The sequence below is a fragment of the Chroicocephalus ridibundus genome, chromosome 4, assembly GCF_963924245.1.
Source record: "Chroicocephalus ridibundus chromosome 4, bChrRid1.1, whole genome shotgun sequence".
Lineage (NCBI taxonomy): Eukaryota > Metazoa > Chordata > Aves > Charadriiformes > Laridae > Chroicocephalus > Chroicocephalus ridibundus.
The window spans coordinates 26,029,342-26,047,226 of NC_086287.1; the positions used below are offsets into that span (position 1 = coordinate 26,029,342).

At 38.6% G+C, this 17,885-nt stretch overlaps 1 protein-coding gene across 2 annotated transcripts in view; it reads left to right on the top strand.

The window, feature by feature from the left end:
- The first annotated feature begins 744 nt into the window (after positions 1-744).
- Positions 745-17,885, top strand: part of SEL1L (SEL1L adaptor subunit of SYVN1 ubiquitin ligase) — a 36,172-nt gene continuing 19,031 nt past the window's right edge. The window contains exons 1-9 of one of the 2 annotated variants that reach the window (XM_063331796.1): positions 745-994; positions 8,169-8,206; positions 8,564-8,786; positions 12,333-12,500; positions 13,035-13,140; positions 14,898-15,060; positions 16,924-16,977; positions 17,058-17,117; positions 17,744-17,825. In XM_063331796.1, the coding sequence (XP_063187866.1) occupies positions 904-994; positions 8,169-8,206; positions 8,564-8,786; positions 12,333-12,500; positions 13,035-13,140; positions 14,898-15,060; positions 16,924-16,977; positions 17,058-17,117; positions 17,744-17,825 (985 nt within the window). In that variant the 5' untranslated portion in view covers positions 745-903. The remainder of the gene's footprint in view (positions 995-8,168; positions 8,207-8,563; positions 8,787-12,332; positions 12,501-13,034; positions 13,141-14,897; positions 15,061-16,923; positions 16,978-17,057; positions 17,118-17,743; positions 17,826-17,885) is intronic. The other variant, XM_063331794.1, reaches the window with a different exon arrangement.

A 17,885-nucleotide genomic window follows, 5' to 3' on the forward strand; every position in this document is an offset into this window, starting at 1 on the left:
GCCTGTTGTTGTTTTTTAACTGACCTACAGAGAGATGCGATTCTTGTAAGAATCAAGAGTTGCATCCCACGGTCCCTTCCCGGAGCTGACACCTTTCTGAAGGGAAGGTTCAACTAACTGCATTCTTTGAGTTCCACATGCTTCAGCTATGCAGGGTTAGATAGGTTTTTCATTTACTGCTGCTTCCCGTACAGCTAATCAAGAGTCTCTTCAGCCACCTGGAATTCCATTGTCTGAAACAGGGCTCCCTGTTGCTTTTAGAAACAAATTAAAGTCATAAACCCTTCAGTTTCCCACTGGGGGGAAAGAAAAAAAAAAGGCTGATGTAGAAACCTACTGGCAGAGAATAAAAACGTTGTAAGAAAAGAAAAAAAAGGCTTAGTAAATTAAACTAAACCATTAACCTCCCTTTCCGGGTTCCCCAAAAGAGAGGCTGGAGCTACTGCTCTGACTTGTGCCGGGCGGCCGCCGGCCGCATCACCTCACGGCCGGGCGGCACGGCCACTCCCTCAGCGGTTCGGCGCGGGGGGTTATGGGCGGTGGCAGGCTGGCCCGTGCCCCGCACCGTCCGCGGGCCACCAGCACCGCCATGGCCGCCGCAAGGCGCCCTGGGCCTTGTAGGAAGGGACACGCCAGCCAATCGGCGCCGCAATTTCGAGAGGGCGCCCTCGCGCGGCCGCTACGCCCTCTGAGGCACGTGCTTCCCGTCCTGTGATGTCATTGGCCAAGAGGAGGGCGTGCCCGACGGAGCCGTGCGTGCGCGGCGGCCAGCGGTCGGTAGCTGGCCGGCGGCGCGGCCGGCGGATTGGTCGGCGCCGGGGGGGGGTGGGCGGGGCGAGGAAGCCGGACCCGGAGCCCCCTCAGCGGCGGCGGGCGGCGGCGGCCCCTCAGGCTCCCGGCGGGATGGGGCGGTGGGCGCGCCTCGGGCTGGTGCTGAGCCTCACGCTGGTGCTGTGTCTGACGGCGCTCTGGGCCGGAACTCTGGCCGCGGCCGGTTAGTACCGGGGCTCCGTGTCCCGCTGGGCCTGAGCCCGGCGGCGGCCTTGCCCCCCGCCGTGGCCTGCTGCGGGGGAACGGGAGGGTCCTGCTGCGTCCTTGGGGACGGGATGCTGTGTGCTCCGCTGGGGCTTTGGAGTGCGCGGGGGCACCGCCGTCCTCGCCAGGGCGCTGAGGCGGTGGAGGGGAAGGGAGCTGGGCTGCTGTCAGCTGCGTGGCCGGGGGTGGCGGGCCCATCGCTCACCCTGTGCTGCTGGCTTTGCCTCACCGGGGGCGGTTCGGTAGGCCTGACAGGGGTGAACGCGTTGCTTAGTCTGGCTTCGGCCTTTAAACAGTTCGGTAGGAGCCTACCTTGTAATGCTTCCTCTGCTCAAAACCGAAATGAGACTTTTTTTTTCCTTCCTACTACGTGTTTTCCTGCTGAGGAGCTGATAGTGCTGACGTTAGCGTTATCAGAACAGTTTTCACCTGCAAATATATCGAGAACATTTCTGGGGCCTGCGTTATGTCGCTGTGATATATTTTTTTCCTGCTTCTTTTTTTGTTATGCAGTTTGGGCTTTGTGTGCTTCTCATATGTTGTCATCTACTTCCTTTCCTTTCTCCCACACCCTTCGCACCATGGGCGGGTGGGGGAAATGTGCAATACTTTTATTCATATAGTGTTTCTAAAGCTAGAAAGTACTCCTTTAGTAGACAGCCTTATCCAGTGCTACTGAGGATGTGCTTTTAGGCTGTCAATGGTATTTCAGGGAAGTAATGTTTTCTCTAGAGGTAAGTTCTGTGGTTTGGGTTCGTTTTCATGTATGCAGTAAGAAGTTGAAATTTAAAGTTCTGTTACTGGAGTTCAGATCGGATGTCAAGCACAGTTATAGGGATTTTGTAGGTAATGTTATATGCCAGCAGGGCACTTCCCAAGGTGTAGAAAGGATATGTACAAGTTCTGTGCAGCCAGAGAAAGGTACCTAGGCTCTGAATAATGTGTTCTCACTATGAGTGTATATAAAGAAAAAAGCTAAGGTGAGATGAGACTGTTCATGTCAGATGAACCATCTGTTGTGTATGTGGAAGTTAGGTGACAAAATTAGGGGCTGTTCAAGTGTGCATCTATAGCTGTGCTAGCGTGCAACTCTTCTGTCTTGACTGCTTTTCCACTATCACAAAGTTGTGTTTGTGAATATGAAGATCCAATAGCTTAATTCAGCCTTTAAAAAGCATATATTTAGAGTCAATTGAACTAATACAATTAGTAGGCCCAAGAAAGCACATGGTACAGTACATGAAGGATTAAGAGCTGTTGCCAAACGTAAATCGCTACTATGAGGTAAAACTGTTCATTAATATCCAGAATTAATTAGGAGAGGGTGTTCAGAGTCCAGCTTTTGGCAGCAGATTAGAACAGGAAGACCTCTCTTCCTCCAATTTTTGTCAAGAATCATTCTGAAAGAAAATAAGATGTCATCACTTCATTGAGGTTTTGATTTCCTACAGTAAGAGTAACACATTCTCTAGTAGAGTCTGTCATAAGCCTAGAGACTGTGTGTTAAATGCATCCGTGAATACCTGTTCATTCCTAATGTCTGGTCTGGAAACAGTCATCTGGAATGTGAGTACATTGAAGGGAGGGGTTTTAAGAAGGATGAGTAAAAATGGTTTGAGTGTTACATTTCCTGAGTTCAGAAGATGTTCTTAATGAGGATTTTTTTTTTAGTAGTGAGTCTTTTAACGATAGCTTTAAACCCTAACTCTATAGTCATAAACTTTGCTTAAATCAATTTATTGAAAACTTGAGCTGAATGCGTGAAAACTCAGGCCTAAAGAAATGGGCACTATTTTTTCTAAAGATACAATATTAATACAGATTATGAAGAAGTTGAACACTGGGGGCTGGGGAAAGAATATTAAGGAGTCCATGGGGAATTGGCAAAATCAGCTAACAGAATTGGAAACTCTGTGTTCCAGCCAAAGCTGGCTGTCTTATGTGTGTTAACAGCAGTCATGGCCTTCTGCTTCTTCTGTTACCATTCATTAAGAATGTTGAAAAAAAATCTTTTTTTCCAATTGCCAATATTATTTCATTGCTGTGGTGTTTTCCCTGTGTTTGCAGACTAAGAGGTAGAAATTCTGTCATTCTGCCTGAAGAGAGGAGCTGATGCTTCCTTCCTCTGACTGTCCTGCATCTTCCATAGCTGACTTCGGTGATAGGCAGAGGTTTTCATACTGTCTCGTTAAGTGGTAGGACAAATGAGCACAGTCATATACTTGTAGGAAACTTCTGTATCTGTTCTCTCAAAAGCCAATAATGGCTTTCCCCGCCCCTTCTAATTTTACTTACCTAACTAAAAAACATTCCCTAAACTTGTTGCCTGATAGGGAATCTCAGTTCCTATAGAGGGACTGCTGGAGACTAAGTTTTGTAAATAGTTAGCCAGCAATTGCAAGGAGACTGGAAAAAAGATTTGTATTCAGAGTGAGGGTTGACCTATATCTTAAACTTTTAGTTGCACTAAAATGAATACAGTGCACAGATTGTAGCTGAGAACAATTTAGTTGCTGCAAGGGATACTTCAAAACTAGTCTCACTGAATAGATGCATTTACGGATTTTGCTTAACTCACTGCAGATTTTAGAGGTTCATGTAACAGGAATAGAAACAGCATAGAAACATTTACGCTATTGAGTCTGTTTCTGTGCTGAATTTAACAGTTGAAAAATTGATGAGGTAATTTTCTTAAGATTTCTTTTTTGTCCTGCAAGAATAGGATAAACAGGGTTTGCACTCTTTCAAAGTCTAACTAGTCAATTGCACAAAAAGAGTATTGAAAGAAATAACTAAAAATACCACAGAATGTCTCTGATGGGTGCTCTAAAGCAGTTGTCAAACCTTTTTTGTTCATGCACCCCTCTCGGTAAAAACATTTTTGAGCATGCATCTTCAATGTTTAACTTAAAAACAAACAAAAAAAAATGTACTACTGTACTAGCATATTATGTACATCATAAACCATACACAAAAACAGAAATGAAAAAAGAATGTGATAAAAATGAAATAAACACTGTATTAAGAAAAGTTTTATTTATTAGTGGTACAAAAAGTATTTTCTTCCTGCATGCCTGGTGGGTTGGCTAGCACACCCCCTGGGGTGCACACACCCCACTTTGGAGATCCCTGCTCTAGAGCATGCAAACTCTTACTTGTTGCTTTGTTGTGATGGTGTTTGAAGCTTGAAGAGCTTGGCAAAAAATGGAAGGAAACTGACTCCAGTGATCAGTTAGGGCATTCCTCAGAGCTTTGGGAGATTGCCAACTGCTTGCACTTACTGAATTTTTGGCTATTTCCTGAAGATGAGTGACCATTCTAATGTTGAAACTGATAGTATTTCTTGTCTGGTAGTAGCAGTCCTTTAGCCTTACAGGCTGTCAGTTGATTTGTTCTTCTAATACAGCAAAACTCTGGAACTGTTGGGCTCCCTCCAGCTAATGACATTCTTCTTGCTGAATCACATGGCATAGCTCTTCTTGTTTCTGCCCCGCTCTCCATAGTGCTCTCTTGAAAAAAGTAATTCTTACAAAATGGTAGGATCTTTATCCAGCATATGGTAGGAACTTTTTATCTGGCATAGGCTGCCAGATGACTTTTGCTATATTTAAATAGGCTGATTGAACACTGGTATTTCTAATTGAGGAAAATGAATACATTTTAAAGCTGATTTTAATTATATATGAACTGGTGGATGGTTGAAACAAGTGTTTAGCTGTATGAAGTGCTCTAGAGTCCTACCTGGGCATGAGAGCACCCAGCAGTGTCTACAGGTCAGCACTGTTTGACAGTGAAGCATTCTGTACAACGTCGTCAGCTGCCCATTTCAGCCACAGGTATTTTTGCCTACTTCTTCCTTTTAATATATCATTGCATCTCCCTGATTTGTTTAATAGAAGGTAGGGTTAATTTCCAGTTGACCTTTTCAGAAGGGTTTTATAGAAGTAGGCAGCCTTGGTAACAGATCCAAATTAAAAAAAAAAAAAAAGTTAGTTACTTTTTTAAATTTAACTGTGGAAAACAAACGAAACTATCAGGTTTAATCTCTGAAGCAGGTGCACAAACATAACATCTGTGACTTTGCCAAGTAGTTGAGCCTTGAATAATAAGCAGTTCTTAGGTCAAACTGTTACCTTCCATAGATCTTTCATTAACACTTTCAGAATAATTTTCTTAACTGTTTCTTAGAAGTAGGCACACTTCCATGAGTAGCGGGTACATATTAGTCAGCAGTTCTGTGAAATAACAAGGTTTTAAGTTATCCCTCCTCTAGTCACGTTATTGATCATCACTGCAACCTCATCTGCCTAACTTAGAAGAGGTCTCAGAGCTAAGAACAGTTAAACTAATATTTTGTTGTTGCTTTAGTGCTATTTTGGAACCACTGTTTTGAAAACAATTATTCAAGTACAGCTTCTTAATAACAAATCTGGTTCCTTCAGAGAGAATTTAAATGATGCAACAGAAACGAAATAGGTTTATTTACTTTTAAAGAAGAGCAGCGAACATTTAATGAGCTCTGCCACGCGTTGCTCAGATGTCTCTTGCCTTTCAGTTTAGTAAACCTTTTGCTTTGCATATGAAGTTACAATAAAATTATCCTTTGATATGTGTGCATAGATAGTATACCCTATTTATATTTGACCTTGTGTGGTCTTTTGTTGTAAGGTCAACCTTCCGCAAGTTGAAGTCAGTTAGTAAAGCCTTTACCAAAAAGCTAGAATGGTCTAGTGCCTTCAGCCATATAGGCTGATTTTGAACAGACAGAAAAAAACACTCTAGCTGGTATAGCTGTTAAAAATAACATGATGTTTGTTACTGCAGTAACAGGTACAGTATAAGTGCTTTGTATATATTCATAACAGCACACCAGCTACTGGGCAGGTTAACCCTGTCTTATATTTCCCCCATTCCAGAAGCATGTCTGAATCTCTTGGCAAGCTCTGGAGTTTGAAGTTGTAGGGGTGGCATTTGGTTTTAGATTAAAATTATTTAGGATAGTACAATGTAATTTGTGGGAAAGGTAGCTTCAAATTTGTTTCATAGTTTCAAAGTAGAAAGGACCAGCAAGTATCCTAAGTGCATACCTACTTTTACTGTGTTTAAAAAACAACTGTTACATGGTGATCTGAAATGTTGAAGTTCAGTGGTAGAACTTCTTATGACTTATCACAACCAGCCTTATCTGTTAGATTCATCAAGCTGATAAGCACTGAGGTCTCTGATGAAAATGCAGCTAATTTGTTTTTTCTTATGCCTTTTTTGGTATTTTCGAAATTACGCTGTCTTGGCTGCTACTTGCAGGTTCTGTTTCGTCTAGACTGTTCTTTTCTTTCTCCACTAGTTTTTCCTAAAGGGCTCATTTTGGGCCCTGTAGGGTACAGCTGCTTACCCACACTGACTGTTATAGATCATTTTTAATCCTGTGTCTGCTGGCAGTCAAACTTTTTGAGCTTTCCATCCTCTTCAGTACGCTCAACAGACTGTTATCTATTTGTCTCAGTTGCACTGTCAAACTTCTTGTCACCTTATTTTTGCAGCTTCACTTATATGTTTTAGCATTTTTTCTTGATTTTCATTATGCTGTTATGGCTTAAAGTTGATCCTTATCTTTTAACTTACTTGTTCTAATCAAAGGTTATACTTCAAATAACAATGTGGAAATAACTTTCTGGAATGTGGCTTCCAAGATTAGCTCTTTCATTGCAAATAGCCACAGTTGCTCTGTTACAATAATAGTCTTCAAAACATGAGCTAATAAAAGTGTCATGTTTGTAGTTTGTCACTTCAGAGATGATTTATCTCTGGTAAGACACTTCACTTGCATGAGGATGGAAAGTACGCAAGTTTTGTTTGCTGTCAAATGCTTATAGAAAGTCAGCAAAGTTCAATTAACTTTTTGAGAGTTTTGTTGGCATTTGGTATTTGTGCAGGTAGTCTTTAACAGCTAACCATAACATGCTGAGTGGTGTATCTTATGTACAGGGCACTAACTTCTATCAGTTTAGGTACTTCTTGTAGTCATAGTGCTGATCTCCAGCCTGACTATGCCTTACCACTGCTATAGGGCATTACACACCCCAGAGTCTCAGAAGGGAGGAATTTCTAAATATCGTAGGAGTTAGTGGCAGCTTTTCTTAGTCATCTGGTTGTGTTTTGAGCTTTTATTTTAAGTGAGTTGTGTGCCAGAGAGAGGGAGGCCTATAGCATCTTCTTTCAAATGTGTGGGGAGTTTCTTTACGGAAATGAGGTGGAATCAGATACTGGGAACAGTCACGTTTCAGCTGTGATAATTTCAGAGGCTTTCAGTTGATAGTGCAAACCAAGTTGTTTGAAGCACAGTGCCCATTTAATTTGCAGGAACAAAGAAAATAAGAGACACAATTCTGCAAAACAATGGCAAAACTATAATTTAAAAAAAAGCTTTTCTGGTTATCTTCTCCCTCCTTTTCACCTCTATTCCTATAGGTTTCTGCCTCTACCTTTCTTTGCCATTTTTTCTCTTTCCGATCTTTCTAATCAAATATCGTATCATAGCCCATTCAGGTAAGAAAGGTGACAATTAAACAAAGCTTGCAGGTTTTGAAGAGTACCTTAAAACCAAAATAAGTTCTGAAGAGAGACCTCTATATAAAGGTCTGAATATACTGGTCAGGCAAAATTAATTTGCATTCTATAAAGAACAATGTTTAAGCGGGGTGGTAGTAATGTAACTTTCTGGTTGCTACTGAAGCTGTTTATACTAAAGCTGATTTGGTGACTAAAAACCTTAGCTTCCGTAGGTCCTTTTCACTTGATGTATAACTTTTTTAAAGTAGTTTAGTTGGACTGGAACAATTCAGACTGTATAGTAATCTAGAGGATTGGTTTTGGTTTAAAAAAAAAAAATCCACACTTTTTTTCCAGTATTGGTCACACAGTTGTGTTGGCATAGTTTAAGGAAGAAGTGGATCATCTGTGAAACAGTTGATTCTTCCTGACAGCACTAACAGGGTCTTTCTGAAATGCATTAGTCAACTTAGTACACTAGAATATTTCAGAACCATGGTACAATATTATAGTTTAACTTATTTTTATTTTTGAGACAATTATTCATGGAAGAGCTTTTCACTGACTTATAACATCTCTTCTAGATGAAGAGGGAAATCAAGATGAATCACTGGAGTCAAAGGTGAGCAAATAAGTTTCTAGTCATTCTGTTTTTCTTGTAGAGTGAGACCAAAGGTCTGAAATTCAGGACTGTCATTTGATTCCTGTTTTAAACTGTTCTGTGGCTCTTACTGTCTCATTAATTCCTTCTGTGCATCAGAAGAATTAATGTTGTGTTATATCTTTGAAAAAGATTTTTTTTTTCCAAAGAACTGAAAGGGGTAAAGTCAATGAGAGTTGGTAGAGGTAGCTCAACTTACTGTTGATACTACTGTTTACACTTAATATGTTAATCATACCTTTAAAAAGTAATGTTGTTTTTGCCAGCTGCTGCTCTTCAGTTTCTAATCTTCTAAATTATGTGGCTACTTCCCTTCAGACTTTATCAGCAGAGGACCAAGTAAAGGACCATTCCACAGGAACTCGAGTGGTAGCAGGTCAGATCTTCCTTGAATCAGGGAAATCAGACTCTCAATCGGAAGATGAAGAGAACTTTCACAGTCAAGAGGAGGAAAAAGAGAATTCACTGGAAGAGTTAAACTCTCTAGAAGTGTCAAATCTATTAAATAAGGATTTGGAAGAAGCAGAAATACAGAGTCCAGGTAACTGCTCACAGACTTTTGAACAAGTGGCAAGAAAGATGCATCTGAGTAACTTTGGCACATGGATGAACACAAATAGTAATTCTGAACATATGAAATAACTAGTGTCTTAACCTGTCTGGAATGAAATGGTAACTGCTGCCTTTTCCTTTAGAAAGTAATTCCAGAAAGTTTTCAAATATATTGTGAACAAAATTTGAGTGTTATTTTTAGATTCTCATTTGAAAGAGTTTTTTGTAGTTATTCTTGTTTCCATCTTCTTGGAAAGCTTTAACTATCAAATGGAGAAAGCCCTAATTTCTTCAAATAGGACTCAAGTACACATAATATGCTGTGTGTATGTATACCAGCCATAGAAGGAGAAATTGCATCAGTGTTTCAGCCTGCTGGCTGTTTGCCTGGGGAGTCAGTTGACAGAGAAGGAACAAATTGTGACGGAAAGCAGACTTGCTAGGACAGCATTGGGAGCCTTAGGGCAGCATCGAAATTGCATGTAAACTTCAGTAAGTTTTTAAATATAGGTAAAACCTTTAGGTGCTTATGCCTAAATTCCCAGGAAATATTAGTATTTCTTTTTTACTACTAATAAAAATATAAATGTAATATGTTTTTTTGACTTGCAGTTAGTAGTGGATGATAATTAGATGGCACAGTTGGGTACCCTAGCCTGTGCAGCAAAGACTTTTCACTTGTCCATAAAAAGTAAATCTTCAACTTTACTGAAAAAATATAACTACAGGGTAATATTAGTATTTGTCTGTCTTCTGAACTCCAATTCAAATGTCAAAAGAAAGCAGGAGTTATGAAATGAGCTCTGTTGTATGCTTTCAGTGTTTTCTAATAAACCTTCCTTATTAATGCAGAACTAGTACACAGTTTGTAAAAACTCAATAATAGGATTAAGTATTGCTGTTGATAGGTGTGGTGTTATACAGGAGAAAGGTATATAAAAGCCACTAAATAGCTTGTTGACACAAAACAGTGAGCTAAGCACCATATTTAGTTAGTGCAGTCTGTTTCAAAAGTAAACTTTAAGATACTTTTAATCTCACATTAGAAAGGTGTAACCAGATGGCTTGCTCCCTGGCAACTAAGATTTTTAACTACACCTGCCAAGGTACTGCAAGTGACTTTCAAAACCGATAAATTTAAGTCTTGCGCAGTTTTCGGAACCTGTTATGAAGTAAGAGATGTGGATGCAAGGATTACTGGATTAATCTAAAAAGCAATTCTGAAGGAAAGGTACTTGTATTCTGCCAGTTAAAAAAGGACAGCTTTACTGACAAATTTTTTAACTGAGCAGGACAGGAATCTACTTCAGGTACAGATGTTACATCTCTTGAATGAGCTACTGGTGACAGGACTGCATTAAGGGAGATTAAAGCTTTTCTAAGTACAGTTTGGCTCCTGCATATGGTCATGAGATTGCATGGAAAAAATAATATTCTTCAAGTTTCCATGTGTATTTTTCAGGATATTGAGCAGAAAAAAAAATTCATCTTCAGTAATTTAGAATTAATACCACTAAGGCTTTTAAGCTTCTAAGAAAGTTGTCCTGTTCTCTTCTGATTAGTGAGGAGATCTTGTGTGTAAAGAAAATGGTATTTTTTAAGTTATCTTTTGTGTTGTATGTTTTTGTAACAATCAAGTTACATACTGGAAGTTTTTGCTGAATACTGCCCACAAGTTTATACAGAGATTCCTGCAGCGTTTGTTTTCCTATATGGAGGAATCTTACAGTAATGTAACCAATACTTATAAGTTATCTGTATTTGGGTTTCCTGCAGTATAGACTATGAGATGAGATAGAAGTAAAAAAGGACAAAATATAATGATAAAAGACCATATACATTACCTGTTTTACTATGTCTGAATAAATTGCTGCTTGCACGCTCAGTTTGACAAAAAGTATTTTATCCTCTGAGTAAATTATTTGCCTCAGATTGTATTTATCAGTCTGAAGTACATGATAAAGTAACTGTGGTGAGCATTTTATCCTGTGATCGCATTGCTGTGTTGCTTTAGGGGTTAGTATCTGGGGGGGGCGGGGAACAGCATTATGGTTGAATTTGGAATGCAAAAAGGCAAGGGGGAGGACTGGGGCAGAGTAATTTCATAACTTTAGTGTACAGCTAAGTCTCCTGCAGAGCACTATGTAAGTGGTTCATGTCCAGTTGCTTTCAGTACAGGGGACAAGGTGCTAAACAGCACAAGTAAGACTTCAGGTTCTCAAATAGTGTTAATATCCTGGACCTGGAGTTTGTTCAAATGACAGTGATAAGTGGTCCCATCCATTGTAGTTATATGTACCTTTAGCCTGAGTTTGTGCATTACTCTGTGGTTAACAGATGTCTAAAATTATTCCAGGCTAACTGCATCTGGACACGTTATTTTTGAATGCAATTTCTGAAAATAACACTTTTCCTTGTGTGTTACGGGATAATTAACTTGGAGTGGTGTGGTGGAACGTCTGCCAAGGAATCAAATTATGAAGAGCAATTTGAACAGGCTAACTAATCCTGGAGACTTCCTTATGCTTCAAAAAATCAATATGAAATTTTTAAATTAGTATGGTCTCTAGGCCTTACAATTATAGACCCTAGAAAAAAAGAACTAGCTTTCTCTATAACCACGAGAATTACAAAATTAACTTGAAAAAACACCATGTAATTGACATTCTCAATTGCCTGACTCTGCATGTATCTTCAAATGAAGCTGAATCCAACTGCTGGATTTAGCTTAGTGAAAGAGAAGAACTTCTATAAAAGGCTAATTGAAATAATTTCTTTTTCAAAAAACAAAGATAATTCTTAGTCTTTGTAGAAGATTGATTTTATTTAAAAATATTGCAATATTGGAATTAGTAACCTTTGAAGTTCTAGTACATGAGAAATGATAAATCATGCTGTTCAAAGTAACTTTGAATGCAACTTAAATATATTGGTGAAGTGAAATAAAGTTTTCAATGTAAGTATCTGCAACAGTAGAAAATGACTGGACTCGTAGTGATTTCATTTAAGTCTTTTCTTACAGTTGCGTATTTTAAGCGTACTCCCTGCTGATATTCAAGTACTTTCAGTATTGCATTTGATGATGTGGGTGGTTCTGTCATGAATATATCTCTAGCCCTGGGGCTGAAATGCTTATATGCACTGGAATGCACTTCAAGGGTAATCTTTTGCATGAAGAAAGGAATGCAGAGAAGAGAAAGTGAAAGGAAGGGCTGTTTATTTTTGTAGGCAAAAATGTAACAGATTTACCTTCCCCAATCTAAAGAAAAATATTTTCTTTGCTTAGAACTAAAGAATATAAGAAACCACATACCTTCTGTTTCATTTTCTACTTAAAAATAATACTTTTTCAAGTGCCATTTGGAAAAATAATTGCTTTTTCAGGCTTTTATAAATTACAAATTTTACTGAAAACTTGATTAAATGCAGTACATAGAAATTAAAACCAACATAGGAGTGTTTTCCTATATGTAGCAGATGACTTTATTTTGTGGAATAAAGGAAGGCCTTCTAATTCCTGGGTATGTATTTTCAGTATTGACAGCTATTGGAGGCACTGCAGATGGCGAACCTTGCCACTTCCCCTTTTTATTTATGGAGAAGGAGTATGCAGAGTGCACTGCAGATGGGAGGGAAGATGGCAGGCTTTGGTGTGCCACAACTTACGATTACAAGAAAGATCAAAAGTGGGGCTTCTGTGAAAGTAAGTAACCTGATGTCTTGTTCTTGTCTGAGGCATGCTTTCTTAAGCTAGCGTTTTCAGTCCTCTTAATGCCTTTTATTTTAGCACCTAGAAGTCCCTGTCTTATGTTAATGGCCACTTTATACTGTGATATACAAGTAATTAGAAAGGTGAAGTTCTTGTGATGGAAAATATTATAATGGAAATGCCACTTTCTGAAGCTATTTGGGAAATCTTGCAGTGGAGGCATCTATGAAACTCTTAGTTTCTGAGGCTGTAGGAATATAGGGGTTTGACAGTGTCTTCTGTTACACTCGCAGATTTGTTGCAGAGAGGCAACCTTTCTCTAGGAAGCATCCTTCCTTGCACAGGTTGCTTTGGAGCAAGGAAGAGAATATTTTAACAGCAAATTCATACATGAGAGACATCACACTAGAAGAAACTGTCTACCAAGATATCCAGCAGCTCCTTTAGACAGGTTTTTGTAATCGCTTGTGTTGTTTCTTGGTCTTTGCAAACAATGCAGCTCTTAACATACTCTTTTCCTTTTTTTAGCTGAAGAGCAGTCTAATAAGAGAAGGCAGATGCAAGAAGCTGAGGATGTTTATCAGACTGGAATGAAAATCCTTAATGAAAGCAGTAAAAAGGCTCAAAAGAAAGAGTAAGTCTACCTCTCCACCCCCACAAGACAAGGATGATTTGGCTGATCACTCTGGCTTAACTGAAAAATAACTTAAATGAGTTGCCCTGGGACTTTGCACTTTATTGGACTTAGCATCGACTATGCAGTGATAGTAGTGAAAATAAATAGGAATTTCAGGGTATTTAGAAAAACAAATTTATGCCTGCTTTCCTCTGCATCCACTAAAAATTGTATAAGATTAACTTCTGAAAAGTGGATGTCATCAAAATATTGACTTAATGCAAGATGGTGCTGCAGTTCTGTAGCTACAATTTATATGTGGCAACTGCCCAGAAAAAAACTGAGAACATGATACAAGATAATTGTCCTTTTTCAAATGTTTCTTACAGTCTGGTTCTCTTTCTGCTTCAAAGATTAAGTGGGAAATATCAGCATATCTTGTCCTGCTCTGTTTTTGTTTCTGCTTTCTGATATTTTCAGTCACCATAAAAATAGTATTAAACATGATCTCAACAAATTGTTAAAACTCTAATAATTAACTTTGTATGAGAGAAAAGGGTAATGCTTGTAGATGAAAAAAAAAAAAAAAAAAGAATGAAATGAGTGTCCTGTTCATTCTGGTCTGTTTACTTTCTACTCTGTATATATCCAATTACTGATGAAATAGTTGTCAGCTTACCACTATAATTAAGAATAACTGTGTTCATTTAGAACTCAGTGGTACTCATGTTGACAGCTTCATCCGTAAGTGGTGACTTCAGTCTGCTGGTTATTATGTGAGCACTGCTACCATGTTAAACTTGGTAAATAAGGGAGCATATTTCTACTTTATGTATCAGGGAAACTGAAGCACAGCGTAGAGATTGTCCATCACACCTTGGCAAAGACAAAGGGAGACAGTATCTGTTAGACTCTGACTAGTATTCTTTTGTATAAAATAGTGTAGAAATTGTAAAACAGTATTAGATCTTAGTTCTCTTGAACACCTTACACTTTCTTAGAAGACAAAATTGCGTGAGGAATCACGTGTGCCTCAGCCTGTCCTAAAGAAAACAAGGCTGAGAATGGAAACGAGGAGAGGTAATGAAAAATCTTGGAATGCTATCAAAGGCCCATGAGAAATCAAGCTGAGGCATGCTTGACAGGACTGTGTTATGATATTTAAGGTTACAGTTCTCTTAAATTGCTGTGAAACTAGCTGCTGTGAAATTACTTTGGAGGACTACTGTAGGTTCTGAGGCTGAAATAGAAAGGGGAGTTTGCAGAGAACTTTCTTATTGTTAGCATGACTGTTTCATCACAAAATTGATCATGTGCGCAGTTGGCTTGGATCCAATGCTTAGTGTTTTCATTGAAATAATTTTATACTCAAAAAATCAAAAAGAGTCCATAGTCTTTTTCAGGCTTCTTTTTTCCATCAGGATCTGTGGAGCATCTAGTGGTCCTACTAGATGCCCAGTACAGGCTTTAAATTGTTGCTACAAAATGTGAGCATTGGACCTTAAACTTAATGTATATCTTACAGGGGAGGAAATGCACACTGCTTTGCATATGGAATAGAGTGAACATTAAAATCTAGTTTGTCTGTTAGCTAAATCATATGAGTTGTTGCATAGGTTGATGATTTGGAGCTGGAGCAAATTACTATAGATAGATGCATTTGTAGAAAATAGAGGCTAAAACAGAGGAACAAAACACCTCCCCACAATCCTCAGTTTTATGAATGGAATCTGCTTCTTTGCCTCAAGGTGACTAAGAAATTGTTTTCTTTTAAGAGCGTATCAATATCTTCTGAAAGCAGCTGACATGAATCATACCAAGGCAATGGAGAAAGTGTCTTACGCTTTGTTGTTTGGGGATTACCTGAAGCAGAACATCCAGTCATCAAAAGAATTATTTGAAAAACTAACAGAAGAAGGTTCTCCTAAAGGACAAGTGGTAAGTATGTCCTTCGATTCTACAGAAGTTTTTATAGGTTTATGAATTGTTTTATAGATTGTACTTATTCTAGGTTCGTTTTATAGATTGTTCTTGGATCCAAAATAGAATGAGAACAGTAAGTGGTATCTGTTGCCTGGTTAAAAAAGACAGCAGGCAGAGTGCTGCGTTTTTTAAAATTGTTTGAAAACTTGATGTAAAACATTTGGTTCAGGCTCTGATTCAGGAAATGTATTTTACAATGCTTGCCTAAGCGGTTCCTAGTCCTGACTGCTCATTGCCTTTACCTTTTTAAATTTCACTAGTGCCTTGCTTTGGTTCAAAGCTTGTCCCCCAAATGCTTCTGCTCTACCTCGCTTCTTCGTGCTGCTAGCATTACTGAGGGTGCAAGAATAAATGGCACCTGCACCCTCAAGGTAAACGCATGGAAATAGGTGTTCTCTTTGAGTTTAAAAAAACAGCATTAAATTACTAGTAGTATAGTATGATGGTGATCTTTTCATTTCATTTCTTATCTGTTGTATGACTGACTAGATGGGATGTATAAGTCAAAAAAAACAGGTAGATACAGGTGATCCCAGCCAACAAATCTTCTCTGAAACTGTTACTTTTTTCATGTGTTTTGTGCGGGCTGTTGTGGCTTTTCATCTGCAGTTTTATCTTTGTGATATATACACACAAGATGTGTATATATATACACACAAGTTCATAATATAGGAAGTTATAGGAAGTCAAGATCCTACTCCTAGGATCTTGAATACTGTTCATTGGAATGGGACTTTGTCCACGTGCCTTTGCCCATTATAGAATTGTTCATAGGTAATTGTTAATATGCAATGTCATAAAATGGTGGTGTTATCAATTTTAATGTCTCAATATCTGCATACACTTATTTTTAGTTCTCTCTTGTTTTGGAAGTGTCAGCTGTTAGGAGTTACCCAGTTTCTATTAGCTCTTTGGCTACCAAGTCTCCTGCTGTTCCCTGTTTAATATTGGAGTGCTGATCTACCACAGAAAGCAGGAACATGTTTTCTCTAGAGACTTTATATCTCAATGAAGACCTTGACTTTCATTGTTCTAGAATTCAATATTGTCTGCATGAGATGATTTTTTTTGTGTGTGTGTGTGTGCTTTCAGAATTGCCTAGAATAGTCTTAGAACACGCATCAAATACAGACACCTTTATGTGTATACTGTTATCTTCTGGGCTAGTAGTTTCTCCTCTGAGACACACAGCTGTAACAGGTGTTATAGATAGAGCAGTAATGACGTAAATTGTAAGAATAAAAATAACTTTTGAAAAAACCTCAGCCAAACAGCTCTGTGTGTTCTCACTGCTTATATTTATAGTCATAAATGCAATTAAACCATGGCAGAACAGATGCAAAATGGTAAATTCATAGGATCTGTTAGACAGTAAATCAAACAGCACGACACTTCTAGAGAAGGTTCATGCGTGTTTGCACTGGTGTATGAGACACATAGGATACATGGATAACCTGACAGATATTGCCGATCTTCACTTGAGGGTCTTTAAACTGGGATACTTTTACTGTTCAGGACCTTTGGATCTACATTTGGCATTCAGGGAACTAGTAGTTTCTTCCTTGCATTCGATCCACTAGACTGAATTCTGGTGAGATGTATTTATGCTAGTGTCCTAGGCAACTGAATCGTTTAGAAACTCCATACTTTAAAAGGGGCAGGGAAGGGCCTACATAGGAGGTACCAAAGTGAAGGTAGAGTTCGGCATGTTCTTTGAAGCTTTGAATTATTGTTAGACAACTTTATACTTACGTATTCCAGGAAAACTGATCCTCGAATTTTCAAAGGATGTGCTAACAAACTTTGTTTTATTTCTAGGCTCTTGGATTTCTATATGCCTCTGGTCTAGGAGTCAATTCCAGTCAAGCTAAGGTAACTTAGAAACCTTCAGTGTGTGCTCCTGTATTTTATCTTGGAGGCACATGTTAAATAACCAATGATTTTGTTTTAAGGCCCTGGTGTATTACACCTTTGGAGCTTTAGGAGGAAATCTGATCGCCCATATGATCTTGGTAAGTAAGTTAAGTTAGTAATTTTATATATGCAAGAACTTTTTTGTACTCTTAAATTTTTAATGTAAGATTTGCATTCATGTATTACGCTGTCCAAATAGTAGATCATTATACATGCACTGGGTGGGCAATAGGATCTTCCATTTTACTCCTTGTTAACTTAAGGAAAAGTCTGCTCATTTTAAGTTATATACCACTATGAATTTAGATGGACCATGTTTACCTCTCTTGACTTAAAGCAGACGCATCAGACTTCCAATTTTTATAGACTAATGAGAACTGTGAAAGCCAGAGATCTTTGCAGAAGATGCTCTTTTAATCAGTATTGTGAGATTTAAGACAACTAAACTGCAACATGTGTAAGTAAAAGGCTTTGGGTTTTCACCCATCAGTATCATTCAGCTTTTTTGCTTTTTCCTGAGTAATATCTGAAGTATATTGGCTACACTTAAACTTTAATGATGTTGGTCAGTTGCTTTTAATGCAGACACAGTGGACTTGTGGCCTTTGTTTTGCCTATTGTCTTGTCAAATCTTACTCAAATAATGTGAAAAAGGTTTGTAACCTGGCAAGTGGTATGTTGTCAAATAACCAATAGTTCCATATTTTTATATTTTCCTTTCTAGGGTTACCGGTACTGGGCTGGGATAGGAGTCCTTCAAAATTGTGAATCTGCTCTCACTCACTATCGACTTGTAGCTAACCACGGTAAAAAATTTTTACTAGGCTAACCTTCTTTATTTTCTATGTATTTCTATATCATTCACC